Source organism: Cydia fagiglandana, chromosome 21 (genome assembly GCF_963556715.1).
Source record: "Cydia fagiglandana chromosome 21, ilCydFagi1.1, whole genome shotgun sequence".
NCBI classification, from domain to species: domain Eukaryota; kingdom Metazoa; phylum Arthropoda; class Insecta; order Lepidoptera; family Tortricidae; genus Cydia; species Cydia fagiglandana.
This window is the reverse complement of record NC_085952.1, coordinates 12141778-12156691: the sequence shown is the minus strand read 5'-3', so window position 1 is coordinate 12156691 and position 14914 is coordinate 12141778. Positions and strand designations below refer to the sequence as shown.

General features: G+C 35.9%; 1 protein-coding gene across 1 annotated transcript; it reads left to right on the top strand.

Annotated features, from left to right (window-relative positions):
• The first annotated feature begins 450 nt into the window (after nt 1-450).
• On the top strand, nt 451-11298 carry LOC134675277 (uncharacterized). The gene is made up of 3 exons (XM_063533498.1): nt 451-1117; nt 8790-9079; nt 10894-11298. The coding sequence occupies exons 1-3, from the start codon at nt 737-739 to the stop codon at nt 10946-10948; spliced, it is 726 nt and encodes a 241-aa protein (XP_063389568.1). The 5' UTR covers nt 451-736; the 3' UTR covers nt 10949-11298.
• Nucleotides 11299-14914: the final 3616 nt, after the last annotated feature.

Sequence of the window (14914 nt, the reverse complement as noted above, 5' to 3'; positions counted from 1 at the left end):
TTTGTGTTCTCAATGACGTGTATCACTGCTAACGCACATTTGTTATTATTATAATATTTTTTTAAAGAATAATAAAGTTATTTTAGCTTACAAAATTGTACCTACTTAATACTTAATATATTTTTGACTGAGTGAGGAATTCTCTAGTTTCGGAAGAAATCTTCCACTTGTTGCAAATTTGTATAAACTAACTTTGTTAAAGGAGGGTGATCATAATCCCGCTGCAATTAATTAATAATAGCTTAGTTACGTCGTTATGAATATATTTTATTTTATTCTATGCTAAGTACCTAATTTATACTTTTATCGGTGAGTCAGCCAAACTCCTCCAAAAATTTAATGAATCGAAATATAACACACAACCTTAAACTACCTACGTGCTAATATTTAAGAAATTCGCAATCCCTTGAAGGAAGTTTTTTTTTTGTACCATTTAACATCCGGCTTAGTTATATATCACCAGTAGTAAACGGATCAACAGCAAAGTATTATTATCTAACGTTATTTCTTTCATTTGTAACTCCCCCGCTCAGAACTCCAACGAACCAAACCGATACACATCGCCTACAAACTTACTGCATTTCGGTTTTAGACACTAAAACTGCAACCAACTGCATCGCACATTGATGCATCCCTCTTAGCTTCGTCCACTGTACCGTGACTCGAAGCGCATATAAGTGCTACAACTGCTCTAGTTTTTAACATAGTCCATACCGCCATCGGAGAGAACACCAAAATGGTACCACACTACCTCCTTGTATTGACCTTGGCTGTTGCAGTCAGTGGACGGACAGCAAGCACCAATCAAAACACATTGGAAGAAGGCAGAAGTTCAGATGATACCATTTTGGGTGACCTCAAAGTTGCGTATGAAACGTATAAAGATTGCAACGGAGGAGACATCGGGACATGCTTGAAAGTGAAACTGGCGAAGGCACTGAACAGGATATCGAAGAGTGAGGAAGTATCCCTGATGAGCGGTGTGACGATAACGAAGGATAAGGATGCCAAGGTCGAGGAAGTTGAGGAGGCGCTTCCGAGAGGTCTTGATGAGAGCTCCTTGGACCATCTTATCCTGGACAAAATCGTTGGATTCATGCAGTCTCATACAGTCCAGGTAAATTTGTTCAGCTTGACACAATCTGACCTTTTAGTTTGGTGGTAAAATTGGATTCACAACTCAACTGTCACTTGACTTCTTTTTTTGACATGTTTATTTAAATATTTATCGTGTTAGGTTCTTACAATTACGTTTACTTATTATGTTTTAATGAATATCAATTTAATCTATTACTTTTATTCTCGTCTTTAGTTTAAGGGATTATTATTTGCACTCGCTTTACTTGACCTACTTTTTGTTACCGTTTTCTTACTTCAAGTTGTTTTATTTATTTTTTTCATTTATTCCTCGGCTTAATTTATCTTTTTTTTTTCTGGACTCACCATCTGGTTCATGGTCAATTAATATATTTATTCAATACTTCTTATTTTACTTTAATGACCGCATGAAGTCTATTTGAGTTTTAAAAACAAATTTGAGTGATTCTGTTAAACCCTGGAGATTTTACCTGTTAAAATATTTATTTCTAAATGTATAAATATATAAATAATTCAAAATTGATGACAAGATCATCATCTTTAAGCAAGGCTTTATAATAAAATTAATGGTTGCACTTCAAACATTAACACAGCCTCAATAAAATTATGACAACTATTTTTATTTAAAATCTATATAGATTTTTTAATACTAAAACGGCACACTGACACTCATGCATTTAACAATGTCAATGTCACTTTAATTGCACTTGAGACTTAACAATGTTACATAATAGAATTGAGCGTGGATTAGAACTATCACAAGAGTAACAACTTAATCAGTACCATAACTCTGAATAAAAACTTTTTCATTTTACACTTATTGATTATTTTTCAAAATAAGTTATTATACAATTGATTACAAATTACAAAATTACCCCCTTATTGGTAAAACCTTGTAAACCTATATAAATTTTGTCCCTTTCTATGAAACACAAATGTCAAAATGACAGATAAAGACAACGATTATCAAAGGCTTGTTAAACTTGATCGGCGTTTACACACAGTTACACAGTAAAGCTTCAAGACCTATATTTAACCTTAGTCTGGAATGTTAAATGGAGGAGAAAACACACAAAGTTATATTACTTGCCATTGTCAAGTTGCTGTCTACTTAAATACTTACAGTCTGTTTTCTTACTGCATTATTTAGTTTCATACGGCCGCTCATGTATGCGGTTTACAGGGAGTCAAAGTACGGTATAATTAATTTTTACACTTTATTTGATACAATAGAGAACATTGGTATTCATATCACGTGAGCTATTAAACAAAATGATTGATGATATAAAGATTTTAATGACATAATAATATTATGACATAATGTACGTAACAGTAGTATTTATACAGTAGTAAGAAAGTAATTTTGTTAGGTACTTTACTTAAATAAAATAACTGAACAGTTAAATTGCGTAATTTTCGATGTTTTGTGACGCAGACATAAAACTAATTACAAATTGGTCTATTCAAAGAATATAATAATATTTATAAATAACGAAAATCTAAACTTTACATTCAAAGATGGACTAAAATATAAAATATCAGATAACTCTTTTTTTAAATTCCTCATTGGATTATAAATACCTATTATTGCAATATGGCAATAAGCTTTTACCGTCACTGATAAAAACGGAGTCACAAAACAATATATATAAAAAGCACCAACATTATAATATATCTGAATACCGTAATGCTCTACGCTGGAACTTTTTTTGCTTTAATATATATAATATTAGCTGACCCCATCACCATATTTGATATATAGCTTGGAAGAGAGAGATCTATATTACCTATTAACTCCATCAGTAATTATTTTAAACGTGACGTGACAGTTAATGGCATAGATGCAAATGTCAGTTAGATAGCGAAAGCCAGGTATGCGTTCCATACTATGTCACGTGCTGTGTCACATACTAATGCTCTAAATCCTTATACAGTCACTGTCGGGCATTGGAGCCGCCATACTGCCGTATTCGAACTTCAAGATATTCACAAGAGACGACACGTAATACTAGATCCATTCTAGATACGTTATAGTTTAGATATCAACTAGTTCCCTTTTGCAGCACAATTCGGGCAACTAATGTCACTTTTACGTTAGATAGAGTAAGATATCTATTAGATGTGAATTGGATCTCTAAGTCATATCCTGTGGAAATCGTTCAAGAGTATCTCCAAAATCGCGCAAATGTCAAATTTGACAGGTTAGATCTTAAACATATCGTTATCGTATCTTGGTGATGTCTAAAAGATGTCTAATAGATGTCTATTTCAAAATCCGAATCGGGCCCATAGTGCCCGCAATCAACTGTAACCAAGACGACAAGCGTTTGTCTACAAAGGGCAAAAAGTTTCAAGATGAAGGCAACAAAAAATCTAAACCCAAATAGGTACTATCCTCAAATATCATTTGGAACTAAAAGGCTAATTCGAGTTTTAGTTAATTCGAACCATTTTCAATATGATATTGATCTGTTAGTGGCAAAAGTGTCGTTTTTCGTTGGAAAAATGTCACTTTTGACACTAATAGATCAGTATCATATTGGAAACAGATCAAATAACTAAACCTCGAATAAGCCTACGAGTCTAAGGCCCATAGCTACACACTTTATAGACTAACATACTATACAATAATAAAACTCTTAGAAGCTAAATAACGTTGACAATGTTTTCTGTTGCATCACCTGGTTCGGCAGATTTCCAAGGAACCGCCGAAATACCACGCCCTTCGGCTAGAAGTCTGCACTAAAAAGTGACGTTACTTTTTTCATAGATTTCTCAAGTTTTTATTGCTGTTTTGCTATTAAAGGTTGCCACTTGGCTAGGCTTCCTGCACAAGCCTTTGTTATCGAGGTATTATCATCTATCTCTTAATTTTTCGTTCTTAAAAGGAGGATGGGCAAATTGGCCTATATGACCAATAAGGAAAAGCAATATGTCACTGGATAGCTTATTCTAAGTTCTACTACTTTTACTATGGCAGATAGTCCCAAATCTGTGTGGGAAAAAAATTATCACCGCAAAAAGTAGTGTGAGTTTAAACGTAGGTAGCTGTATAAATTTTTTTGATACTATGTTCCTGTGTAATATGATATGAGAAGGGCTCTAGAAAGCGACAAAATTTTACGATAATACATTTTTTGTCAGGAAGTTTGAGAAAATTTTGCTAATTAACAATTGCCTAACTTGTTGAAAAAAATCTTTGAGATAAATTTCTACAAGTATTACATGTGTTGACATGTTTTAAATACACCATATTTTTTTAAATTTTTCAATTAATATTTAATACCTTTAGAATTATATTTAATGTTACGTAATCGTTTTTACACGCCGCACGCGTTTCTCGAAAATGAGGATCGGAGGGCTGTGTTCAGCGTTGAATAAAAAGTATAAATAATGGAGATACAGTCTGCAAGTATAGAATGTTTGACTGGAAATATCCTCCTCTTTTATAATATTAATTTTGCTTTCTTAAATATTAATACTTTTTGAGATATTGGGGAAATAAAAAATAACTACTTTTTCCTCCCTTTTTTTGTTTATAACTTTTGATATTTTTTGTGTGCTAATACACGTTTCAAATACATTTTTCTAGACATCATGACGAATCTAATGAGGTATCACACGTATTTTTAGGAGTAGTATCTTTAATTTTTAAAGTTTTCAGGATCTCAAACAGACTAGCCCAGTAGTTTCAGAGATAAATTTATTTATTTAGAAATTTAATTCAGGCAACAAGGCCCATATTACAAATACCTTACAGACTAACATACATATGTATTTTATAAAGGGGGGGAATGGTCGGACTGACAGACAGACGCACGAGTGATCCTATAAGGGTTCCATTTTTTCCTTTTAAGGTACGGAACCCTAAAAAAACATACAACCGAACTGATAACCCCCTTTTGAAATTTGGAAGTCGGTTAAAAAGCTCACCTAATGTTGATAATGATAGGATTTATTAAGTAGTAGTTGTTTTTAGACTTGACTAATCATGAAGTAAATCTTAGGTGTGAGATCAATAATTGATTTCCTTATAAGAAATCGCAATATTTGACAAGTTCTTACCTTTTCTTTGGCTATTTTATTAGCAATTAGCATTGGACACATCACGTATCTTGTATCTCCTTCAGTAGTAGTAAGAGTAAGCAAGAGAGTATCAGAAGTTATATTGTTAATAACAGTAGTTATATTGAGGGGAATATTTTTTTAATGCGAATCACGCCTTTCTGTGTGCGTGATCTTATCAACGTAGACAGTAAAGCTACATACAGTGGGCAAAAGGAAGTAACATTATAATTCACTAGATATTTGGAGATAAAACTGTCACAGACGTTAAAACGCCTGTGGGATGGCTCAGCTAAATACCAACTCGCCGCTTTGGACTCAGTGGAGCGCAGAGCCAGGAGGATGATTGGCGACAAGAAGCTAACGGCTAAGCTTCAGTCTTTGGCCCATCGGCGGAAAGTCGCCAGCCTGTCGGTATTCTACAGGTTGCACTTCGGGGAGTGTGCCCAAGAGCTACACGAGCTTATTCCACCGTCCCCATTCTACCATCGGACTTTTAGACGCACGGCCGGTTTCCATCCTTACTTGGTAGATATTCCACCAATTCGCACGAAGCGCTTTGCTTCTACTTTCCTTATGCGCACTGCCAAGGAATGGAATTCCTTGCCGGCGTCTATATTTCCGTGTTCTTATAACCCGGCAACCTTCAAATCAAGAGTGAACAGGCACCTTCTGGGCGAGCTCGCTCCATCGTAGGCCACGTCTACGCCTCGGCTAGTCTGTGGCCATGAGTAAGCCCATTCATAATAAAAAAAAAATAAAAAATAAATAAATGAAAGATAATAAAGAAAAGATGAATGTTAATATGATAGAATAAGTAACTAAGCGTTAAGAGGGTTTACACAATAGTTTGAATTTTTTCATACAACATACATTTTCAGTTAATCTTACTTAAAATAGGATATTGCTTCAACTTGAAGGCGAACATTTTTTATATGCAATTTTTATTGACTCCTATACCTATGATGTCATCATCTCAGCCATAAGACGTCCACTGCTGAACATAAGCCTCCCCCTTGAACCTCCATTCATACCGGTTGGAAGCGACCCGCATCCAGCGTCTTCCGGCGGCCTTAACAAGGTCGTCCGTTCATCTTGCGCTTGCTAGTCCGTGGTCCTCACTCGAGTACTTTTCGACCCCATCGGCCATCTTCTCTGCGCGAACCATTCATACAGAAATTGTGTACCTGTCATGTACAAGTACACAATTTCTGTATGAATTAACAAAGTATTTTAATACAGACTTCTTATCATGAAGCTTAAACCAGTAGGTAATAGTAGTCACTATCAAAGTTACTGCAGCAGTGGTCGGCAAAAAAAAACTCCTACCCGTTTTCCAATTCAATTATTTATAAATAACTGACATCAATCACAGATCGAATTATTTATCTCAAGAAAAACATGCATGCCGCGCGGCGACGCACCGTGACCGCTTTCACGGTGCATCTTCACCAATTAATGCATCTTCACTTTTTTTTAATGCCACACTCTATTAAACAGTTTTCTTGCACCGACCCACTTGGGCATCGGTAACAGTTTCTTTCTAATTAGCTAATGCGTGTGCATTAATGAGCGGTTATCTGTCGTTTCTAGTCTCATGGGTTTTCTATTAATCGCTGTCCTTTCTGGCTATACATTTTGAAAAGACGTTGAAAATTTTTCTTGAGCTTTTCGGTATAGTTTTTATTTAGAAGACTGTAAGTTTCGTAATTTGAGTTTTCGTTATTCTGTCTATTTCTGATATGATAATTAATGATCTGTCCTTGTCAAAACTGAGGTTTTTGGTTTTTAGAAATGGCCTGTAATTGGTCTCATTGTCGGCTGATCAAATATTAAAGGGTTCTGTTTTCAGTCTCATCGGTTTTCTATTCGTTGTCCTTTTTAACTGACTATAAAATTTCGAAAGAAAAGTTTGAGAATTCATTTTTGTGATTTATTATTTTTTTGAAATACACCATACGACAGCACCACAAGACTTGTGCCAAAGCTATGACCTTTAACCTATCGTCATTTGGGTATATTATAAGCTGTTATTTAGTTTCACCTGTCCCGTTGTCTGTGTGTCGGTTTGTGATCAAATCTTCCAAGTAAAATTTGACTCACTTCCTGGTTTCCGATGAAGCCGAATTTTCATGCATATTTATATTATTTATGTAGCTTTTAGTGACATAGAGTTGTGAGGCATAATTTTATAAATGGGAGAAAAAACTTAGAATAAACCAAAAAGGTAAATTGCTATTGATACTTAATCACGTGTTGAACTTGTGAACAATGGTTATAGTACTGGACTATACTGCCGTTTTCGAACTTCAAGATATTCACAAGAGACGACACGTACTAGATCCATTCTAGATACGTTATAGTTTAGATATCAACTAGTTCTCTTTTGCAGCGCAATTCGGGCAACCAATGTCACTTTTACGTTAAATTGAGTAAAATATCTTACTCAATTTAACGTAAAAGCTTAGATGTGAATTAGATTTCTAAGTCATATCCTGTGGAAAACGTTCAAGAGTATCTCCAGAATCGCCCAAATGTCAAATTTGACAGGTTAGATCTTAAACATATATTATCGTTATCGTATCTTGGTGATGTCTTAAAGATGTCTAGTAGATGTCTATTTGAAAATCGGAATCGGGCCCATAGTCGGGTGATTTTAATGTAATATCTGTAGGTGAACTGTAGGTAATGCTTTAGAATTACGCTTTTCAGCGTTGACTACACAACATATGCAAATCAAGCGTCTGCGCTCATAACTATCGATAACTACGGAAATACGTAAATATTGCGTTTATTACTTAATGAGCCCAATTTCTTTACACAATACATTTCATGTTATCATTGCGTGTGAAAAATTCCGGAATTGGCTGGTCGTAACATCCGGATCTCATTTTCAATGTAGCATGTTAGGTATCGTGTTAATTTTGATGTACATCGATGCTGAATTACATACGTGGGACATGCTTTCTTCTTCCGTAGTTGCAGTAGGGAAGGAAGTAAGCCTTACATGTCATGTTATAGGTTCAATTTTTATTTATTAATTATTTATTTATTTATAACTGGTCTGTGTAAATTATTGTTCTTTGTACTTATTTCAAAATATATAATATTTAGCCTTATAAACTAGTTCGGTACGAACAATTTTCTGCCGTTTAGTATTTTTGTATAATTCATTTATCAAAAAGAAACTATATAGTTTCACCAAGTCAGACGACGCAACGGAGCCACGCTGTTACGTCGTCGCCCAAATCTAATGTTTAATTTGTCTTTGGTTTTTATTTGTTTTTATTTGTAGTTTCTTTGTATTGTATTTTTTTTTTAGTTTCACAGTGCCTTGGTTTTACTGTAATGCTGTGCTACTTATTTGACTAATAAAATAAAATAATAAAATAAAATATAGGTCGCTAAAATCTTCTATCTAAGCAACTTATACAATAAAGTTGAAAATATGAAAGATTGTCAATCTAGAGATTTTCTCATTAGGTATTATGGGATTCTTAAAAAATTAATACTTTATAGATTTCTAAACATGTGCGCAAGTTACTCAAAAATGTCACACGTCCAAAAACACAACACAATATTTTTACTAACTACTAACTTTTAAACCAAAAATTTACAAATTCCAGATCAAATTCCCGGCCGGCAATGACCTTGCGCGCGCATTCGAAGAAGGCCGCAGCAGGAGGAAGAAGCTCGCCCCCCTCTTGGCCATCCCCCTCCTCATCGGGGGCATGATGGTGCCCCTAGCCTTCGGTGCCCTAGCGCTGCTCGCGGGCAAGGCCCTCATCGTGTCGAAGCTGGCTCTGGTGCTGGCGGGTATCATTGGGCTGAAGAAGCTCCTTTCGCCGTCAGGGGGCGGTCATGAGGCTCATGAGGTCGTCGTTTCTGCTGGACATGGAGGATCTGGATGGAGCAGGTCGGTATCAAGGTCTTAAGGGGCCCACTTATTACCAGTTCGCCGGATTTTTTTTTTTTTTTGACTTGGATATTTTGAGTTGGGCAGCTGGTACCCTTGACTCTTTATTTGACTGGAGCGTCAAGTGCGCGAGAGGCGCACTGAGCTCTCGATATCAGCCTGTTAGTTAAATGCAATGTGGCGTCTCCTCTAGCTGTCACTGCCAACGTCGCGCCATAATAATCTAACAGATGGCGTTAGGGAGCTAGAACGCAATTAGAATGAGACCTACATCACGCTTACGGAGTTATAACGTCAGTAGCTATATATATAACTTCCGACCAACTCTCAGTGGACTTCGGTCCCCAGGCATAACACCCGCCCAGAGAGAGTACTCTCTATTGCCTCTCGACCTTCTACAGCAACATTTGAGCATTTGACAGCTCCAAACAACTGACAGGCTGGTATCGTCCGGCGAACTGGTAATCTGTAGGCCCCTTTAGAGAAATGAAGCGAAGTCTGAAAGTACACACAATTACAATCATGTTAGAGTTAGACCAAATAAAGCTGACAGCGATTTTGATAGCCCAGACTGTGCAAGTGTTATTTAAACGTCATAATAGCTTAGCTTGCTCTAACTCTAACGTAACGTATCTAACGTATATTCTAGGAGCAAAATGCCAATTGTTCATAAAAAAACAGCAATTGAAACTAAGATAATATAAATAGTTATTTAAATAATGCTGTAAATTTTTATAAAAAAGTCATCCCAATTAAATTTTAATAAATTTTAATTTTAATTTTCGATTTCAGTTTTTCTATAGGTATATGATTAACGATTGTACTCTTGTATAGGTAATAATGTACCTATAAACACAATTCTTATTCACTTCATAGTACAAATGACATCAACGCGCATACTGTTACTTGTTTAATATTTTTCGTTAGCTCATAGATTTTTTTTACAATGTTTTAAACTAAGTTCTTGGGCCACTCATATAGTTTCGTGTTCTGAACTATACTAGACTAAAAAGGCTAATTATTATGTCGTGTCGAATATTTGTATTATTAGACTACGAGAAATTTTTCGTGATAGAACTTTATACGACTTTCAATGTGTGTCGATAACAAGTGTATATTATTATCAGGCGTCGAATAATTATAATTATTATAACGACTCTCGGATAATAATCTTATAAATAGTCTCATAACAGCAGATTCAGACAACCTAAGGTATCCAAATGAGTCAAGTAAAATAAAATTACATGAACACATAGGTAGGTATACTTCAGAAAATATGAGTCTATAAAGATAACCCATAAACAAAATCAATGAGGGCCCAAATTTTTATGAAGCTGTATTTGAAAATGGCATAAGCGTTATAAACGATACCATTCAAGAGGACTGCACCACATTCGAAAAGAGAACTGCTTACTAGTATTATGAAACGCTTAAAAAGCCAAATAAAAGGGTTTTAGAGAGAAACGGCTTTGGTAAGCAAAGCCTTACGGATTACCCCTTCCAAAGCCTTTGAAGGGGATACCGGATCGATCTCTGGAAAAGAGTTAAGAAAAGGAACTACAAAAGAAAGTGTTACATAATGTACTACAGTGTTTTAAATTATAGGAACTTACAGAATGACCTAAGTATGACATAGTAAAAAACTTAATTGACCTAGAAGTTTCGGAGAAAATACGCTGTGACAGACGGACAGACAGACGCACGGTTCCGTTTTTTTCCTTTTCAGGTACGGAACCCTACAAATTTCAATGTATTTTTAGGTATACAATATTATCTACTTACTTCAAATTCGTTATGATTTTTTTTCATTCCAGGTCGCTCGAGAAATCCCAAGACTTAGCATACAACGCGTACGCCCCGTCCCAGTAGCCAATCAAACCCACCAAAAAGTTATTTAAGCATGCAATAAGGAACAGACGTCTAACATATACAACTAATACGTAGTACACGATAGCTTCGATATCAAAATTCGAAAAACAAGTGCGAATCGGAGCGTTTTGAAAATGGAATCTTACAGTTTCGAATGTAACTCTAAAGATTTCGGTCAGTGTTTCAAATGTAACTTTAGTGAGTGAGGTTACATTCGACTCTGCGAGATTATGGCAAAATAGGTACAATGGAATGAAATACAATGGAATGAATATAGCGAAGATATCTTCATGCGGTCAACAGTACCTCGAATACTCTATTTAACAATAAATACGCACAATAGTTAGTTATCCAACAGTAATAATGTATGAGAATAGCATGAATGTATTTATAGAGAGTCTTTGGAATTTGCTTTAATTTTTTTTATATATTTTTATAACTTATATTTTATGTATATATTGAAGTATATATTTTATATGCGATATTTAGTATATTTACGTGTATTATGTACATACATATAATATGTGAGAGTTTATATACTAATATTTACGTAAGTATGTGAATTGTATGTAAATATTCATTTTTAATATGGTTTTATTTACATATTTATTATTTATACAGTATAGTTTGATTAATATAACAATATCGATTTCATGTACATATGTAAATAGAATATTGCATTTATTTAGTATATTGTTGTATACGTAAATATCAAAAGTATTAAATTAACATAAGTATGAGTTACATAATTATATCTTATTTATATGTGTATATATTCCAGTTTTGATCTCATCCTATCTTTTATATAACAACCGTCTATTACAATGTAAATATTACTAATAAAATGTTATTTAATTTGTTTTACTTGTATTTTGTTGTGTTCAAGTCAAATAATTTATTTAAAACTTAATTGTAATCGAATGTTATCAATTAAACTGTTGGTTACTCGAATGTGTTCATATTATTACTATGTTTTTAATAGAGTAATATTTAACCCCCTGAACGCTAAGAACCCAAAAGGTGTTTTAAAATCTGACCATTATCTGCCATATTCGAACTTCTAGATATTCACAAGAGACGACACGTTCTAGATACGTTATAAATAGTTTAGATATCAACTATGTAGTTCTGTTTTGCAGCGCAATCCGGGCAACCAATGTCACTTTTATGTTAGATAGAGTAAGATATCTATTAGATGTGAATTGGATCTCTAAATCATATCCTGTGGAAAACGTTCAAGAGTATCTCCAGAATCGCGCACATGTCAAATTTGACAGGTTAGATCTTAAGCATATCGTTATCGTATCTTGGTGATGTCTAAAAGATATATAATAGATGTCTATTTCAAAATCCGAATCGGGCCCTATGCCATGATTATTATTGATTATCCTATGTTATATTGGCACGAGCAACCTGCCCCGGGTTCCCACGGGTTAACAAATTACACACCTTAACCTTCCTCAAGAACCAGTGGTTGTGAGTTCAAGTCTCATACCAGTATAAAGAGTGATATATATAACATTAAAATAAAGTTCATCATCATCATCATCATCATCAGCCTACTCTCGTCAACTGTTGGACATAGGCCTCTCCTATTTAATTGCACGCCATTGAGCACGATTTGCGGCAACTCTGATCCAGCTCTTGCCAGCCGCCTTGCGAAGGTCATCGCTCCATCTAGTCTGAGGGCGTCCTATGCTACGTTTGCCGATGCGCGGTCTCCACTCGAGAACTCGTCTACCCCAACGGTTATCGGTTCTACGGCTAATATGACCGGCCCACTGCCACTTCAGCTTGCTAATCCGGTGGGCTATGTCGACGACTTTAGTTCTCTGACGGATGACTTCATTTCGAATACGATCCCTCAGAGAGACTTTAATTTTATGGACCAGGTCGCGTAGAAAAATTGCCAATCGCTTACGCTTCGTAGCGATCGAAACGCAACTGTCACAGTCGCGCTAATATGGAAGAGTGATAGAGAGACACAAAGCGTTTCGTTGTCGAAGTGATAGCGATTGTAACCTTGGCTAGGCCGGCAGTAAAGTTACGACTGTTTAAACTAAGGCTAGAAACCTAAACCTGGCCCACATACTCGTTACTCAACCGCTCATTGCTATGTGAGTGACGCGTGCTCATGTATTATGCAAACGCGGAACCGTATTGTGCCGAAAATATATGCGAAAATTGGCACGAAGAAATTGTGTTAGTGTGAGTCAAGGTATGTGTAGGTCCCAACTTTTAACAGGATTTAACCTTACGGGTTTATTTTAACCCGTTAGCCAAATATTGCGACGTTAAAAATAAAGTACACCCTTAGTTTAATAAATAATTAAGTACACCATTAGTCTAATTTGACATTTGCGCAATTCTGGAGATACTCTTGAACGATTTCCACAGGATATGACTTCTAATTCATATCTAATAGATATCTTACTCTATCTAACGTAAAAGTGACGCTGCAAAAGAGAACTAGTTGATGTCTAAACTTTAACGTATCTAGAATGGATCTAGTAAGTGTCGTCTCTTGTGAATATCTTGAAGTTCGAATACGGCATTCAGACGATATAGTTTACGAAGTACGAGGTATACGCATAGGTAAATCATTTATTTACATAAATGCCGGTTTTCTCGAAACTTTTATATGCCATGCCAGGCAGGCTATGCCAGATAGGTAACTTTAGGCACTATTAACCGACCGTTTAAATGAGTCCTTGCCTGCGCGGTACGGGGGTGACGGGGTAGGACGACTAAGGGTGACGGGGAAGGTGCGGACGGCAGGCGAAAGGCGCTATATAACTACACGTGTCGTATAGATCACGATAAAAAATATGAAAAGCGTTGCCCTCAATCCATCAGTTAATATCAAAAGCGGCATTTGAAATAGTTCAACAGCGAGATGATTCACTGCCGCAAGGAATTCCTTTGTGCTCGGACTTTCTCTTGCTCAAGGACTAGTAGTAGTGATGGTGTGATAACCATGTACAATGGTTGACTTTTAGTGGACTTTATGTCTTTCTAATAAGGTTTTGATTTGGATAGGAGGATCATACTGTTTTTATCTTCCTTTAGAGTTGGTCAAAGGGCGCTGTAGAAATTGACAGTTTAACAGTCTTTAAAACTTTGCACACAAAATTTGACCCGTGACTCGAGTGGTTAATGCAAGAACCCATATACACATCACGCCACAGAATAAAGTCGGACCAGAGTCGGACCAAAAAAGTCTGCAGTGCATTTGATAGCCCACGCAGTGCAAGTGTCATTTATACGTAATAATTTCATAGAAGATTGACGTTTAAAATAACACTTTCACTGCGTGGGCTATCAAATCCGCTGCAGACTATTCTTGGTCTGACTCTAGGTACTGAAGACTCACTCTCTAACAAAACGCGTCTGTTACGATCAGGACAGATATGGCCGCTAGGTGGCGACAGTACCACGCGCGGCTTATGGCTAGCCACTAAATTGGTGTGGAACGGATGTACCTAGTGAGCCACGCCTGACCTCATCTCCGCCGTACCGCGTGGTGCAGTAGTGGAGCCACATTGCTATGTGAGTTCTTCGATTTAGTTGTGTCTGCCGCGAATGCACAAAACGCTGGTTTGACATCCTTGGTTGGCAACTTTTCCTTTCGTAAGTGACATATATTTCTGTTTATATTTTAAGCTTTACTAAGTTCAGTTAACAACTTGATAGTGTATTTTCGACAGTGATTACGTTCTGCGTCAGGGCATGGTTGGTCTTCTTGAAATGCGACACTTTGGCAAGGTGCTACCAACATCTGCAATTAAAGTTGTGCACCTGAATAATTTTACTTCCACCAGCTTTAGTATTGAGGGAAGCTTACATAATTAAATACATATTTAATCTTATAACCTCTAGCCGCCCAGAGACCTTTAAAAAGGTCTCCTGTTCCATTCTAATTTGAACTTTGTGTTGACGAAATAAAATTTCATTTTGCTTGGCAAG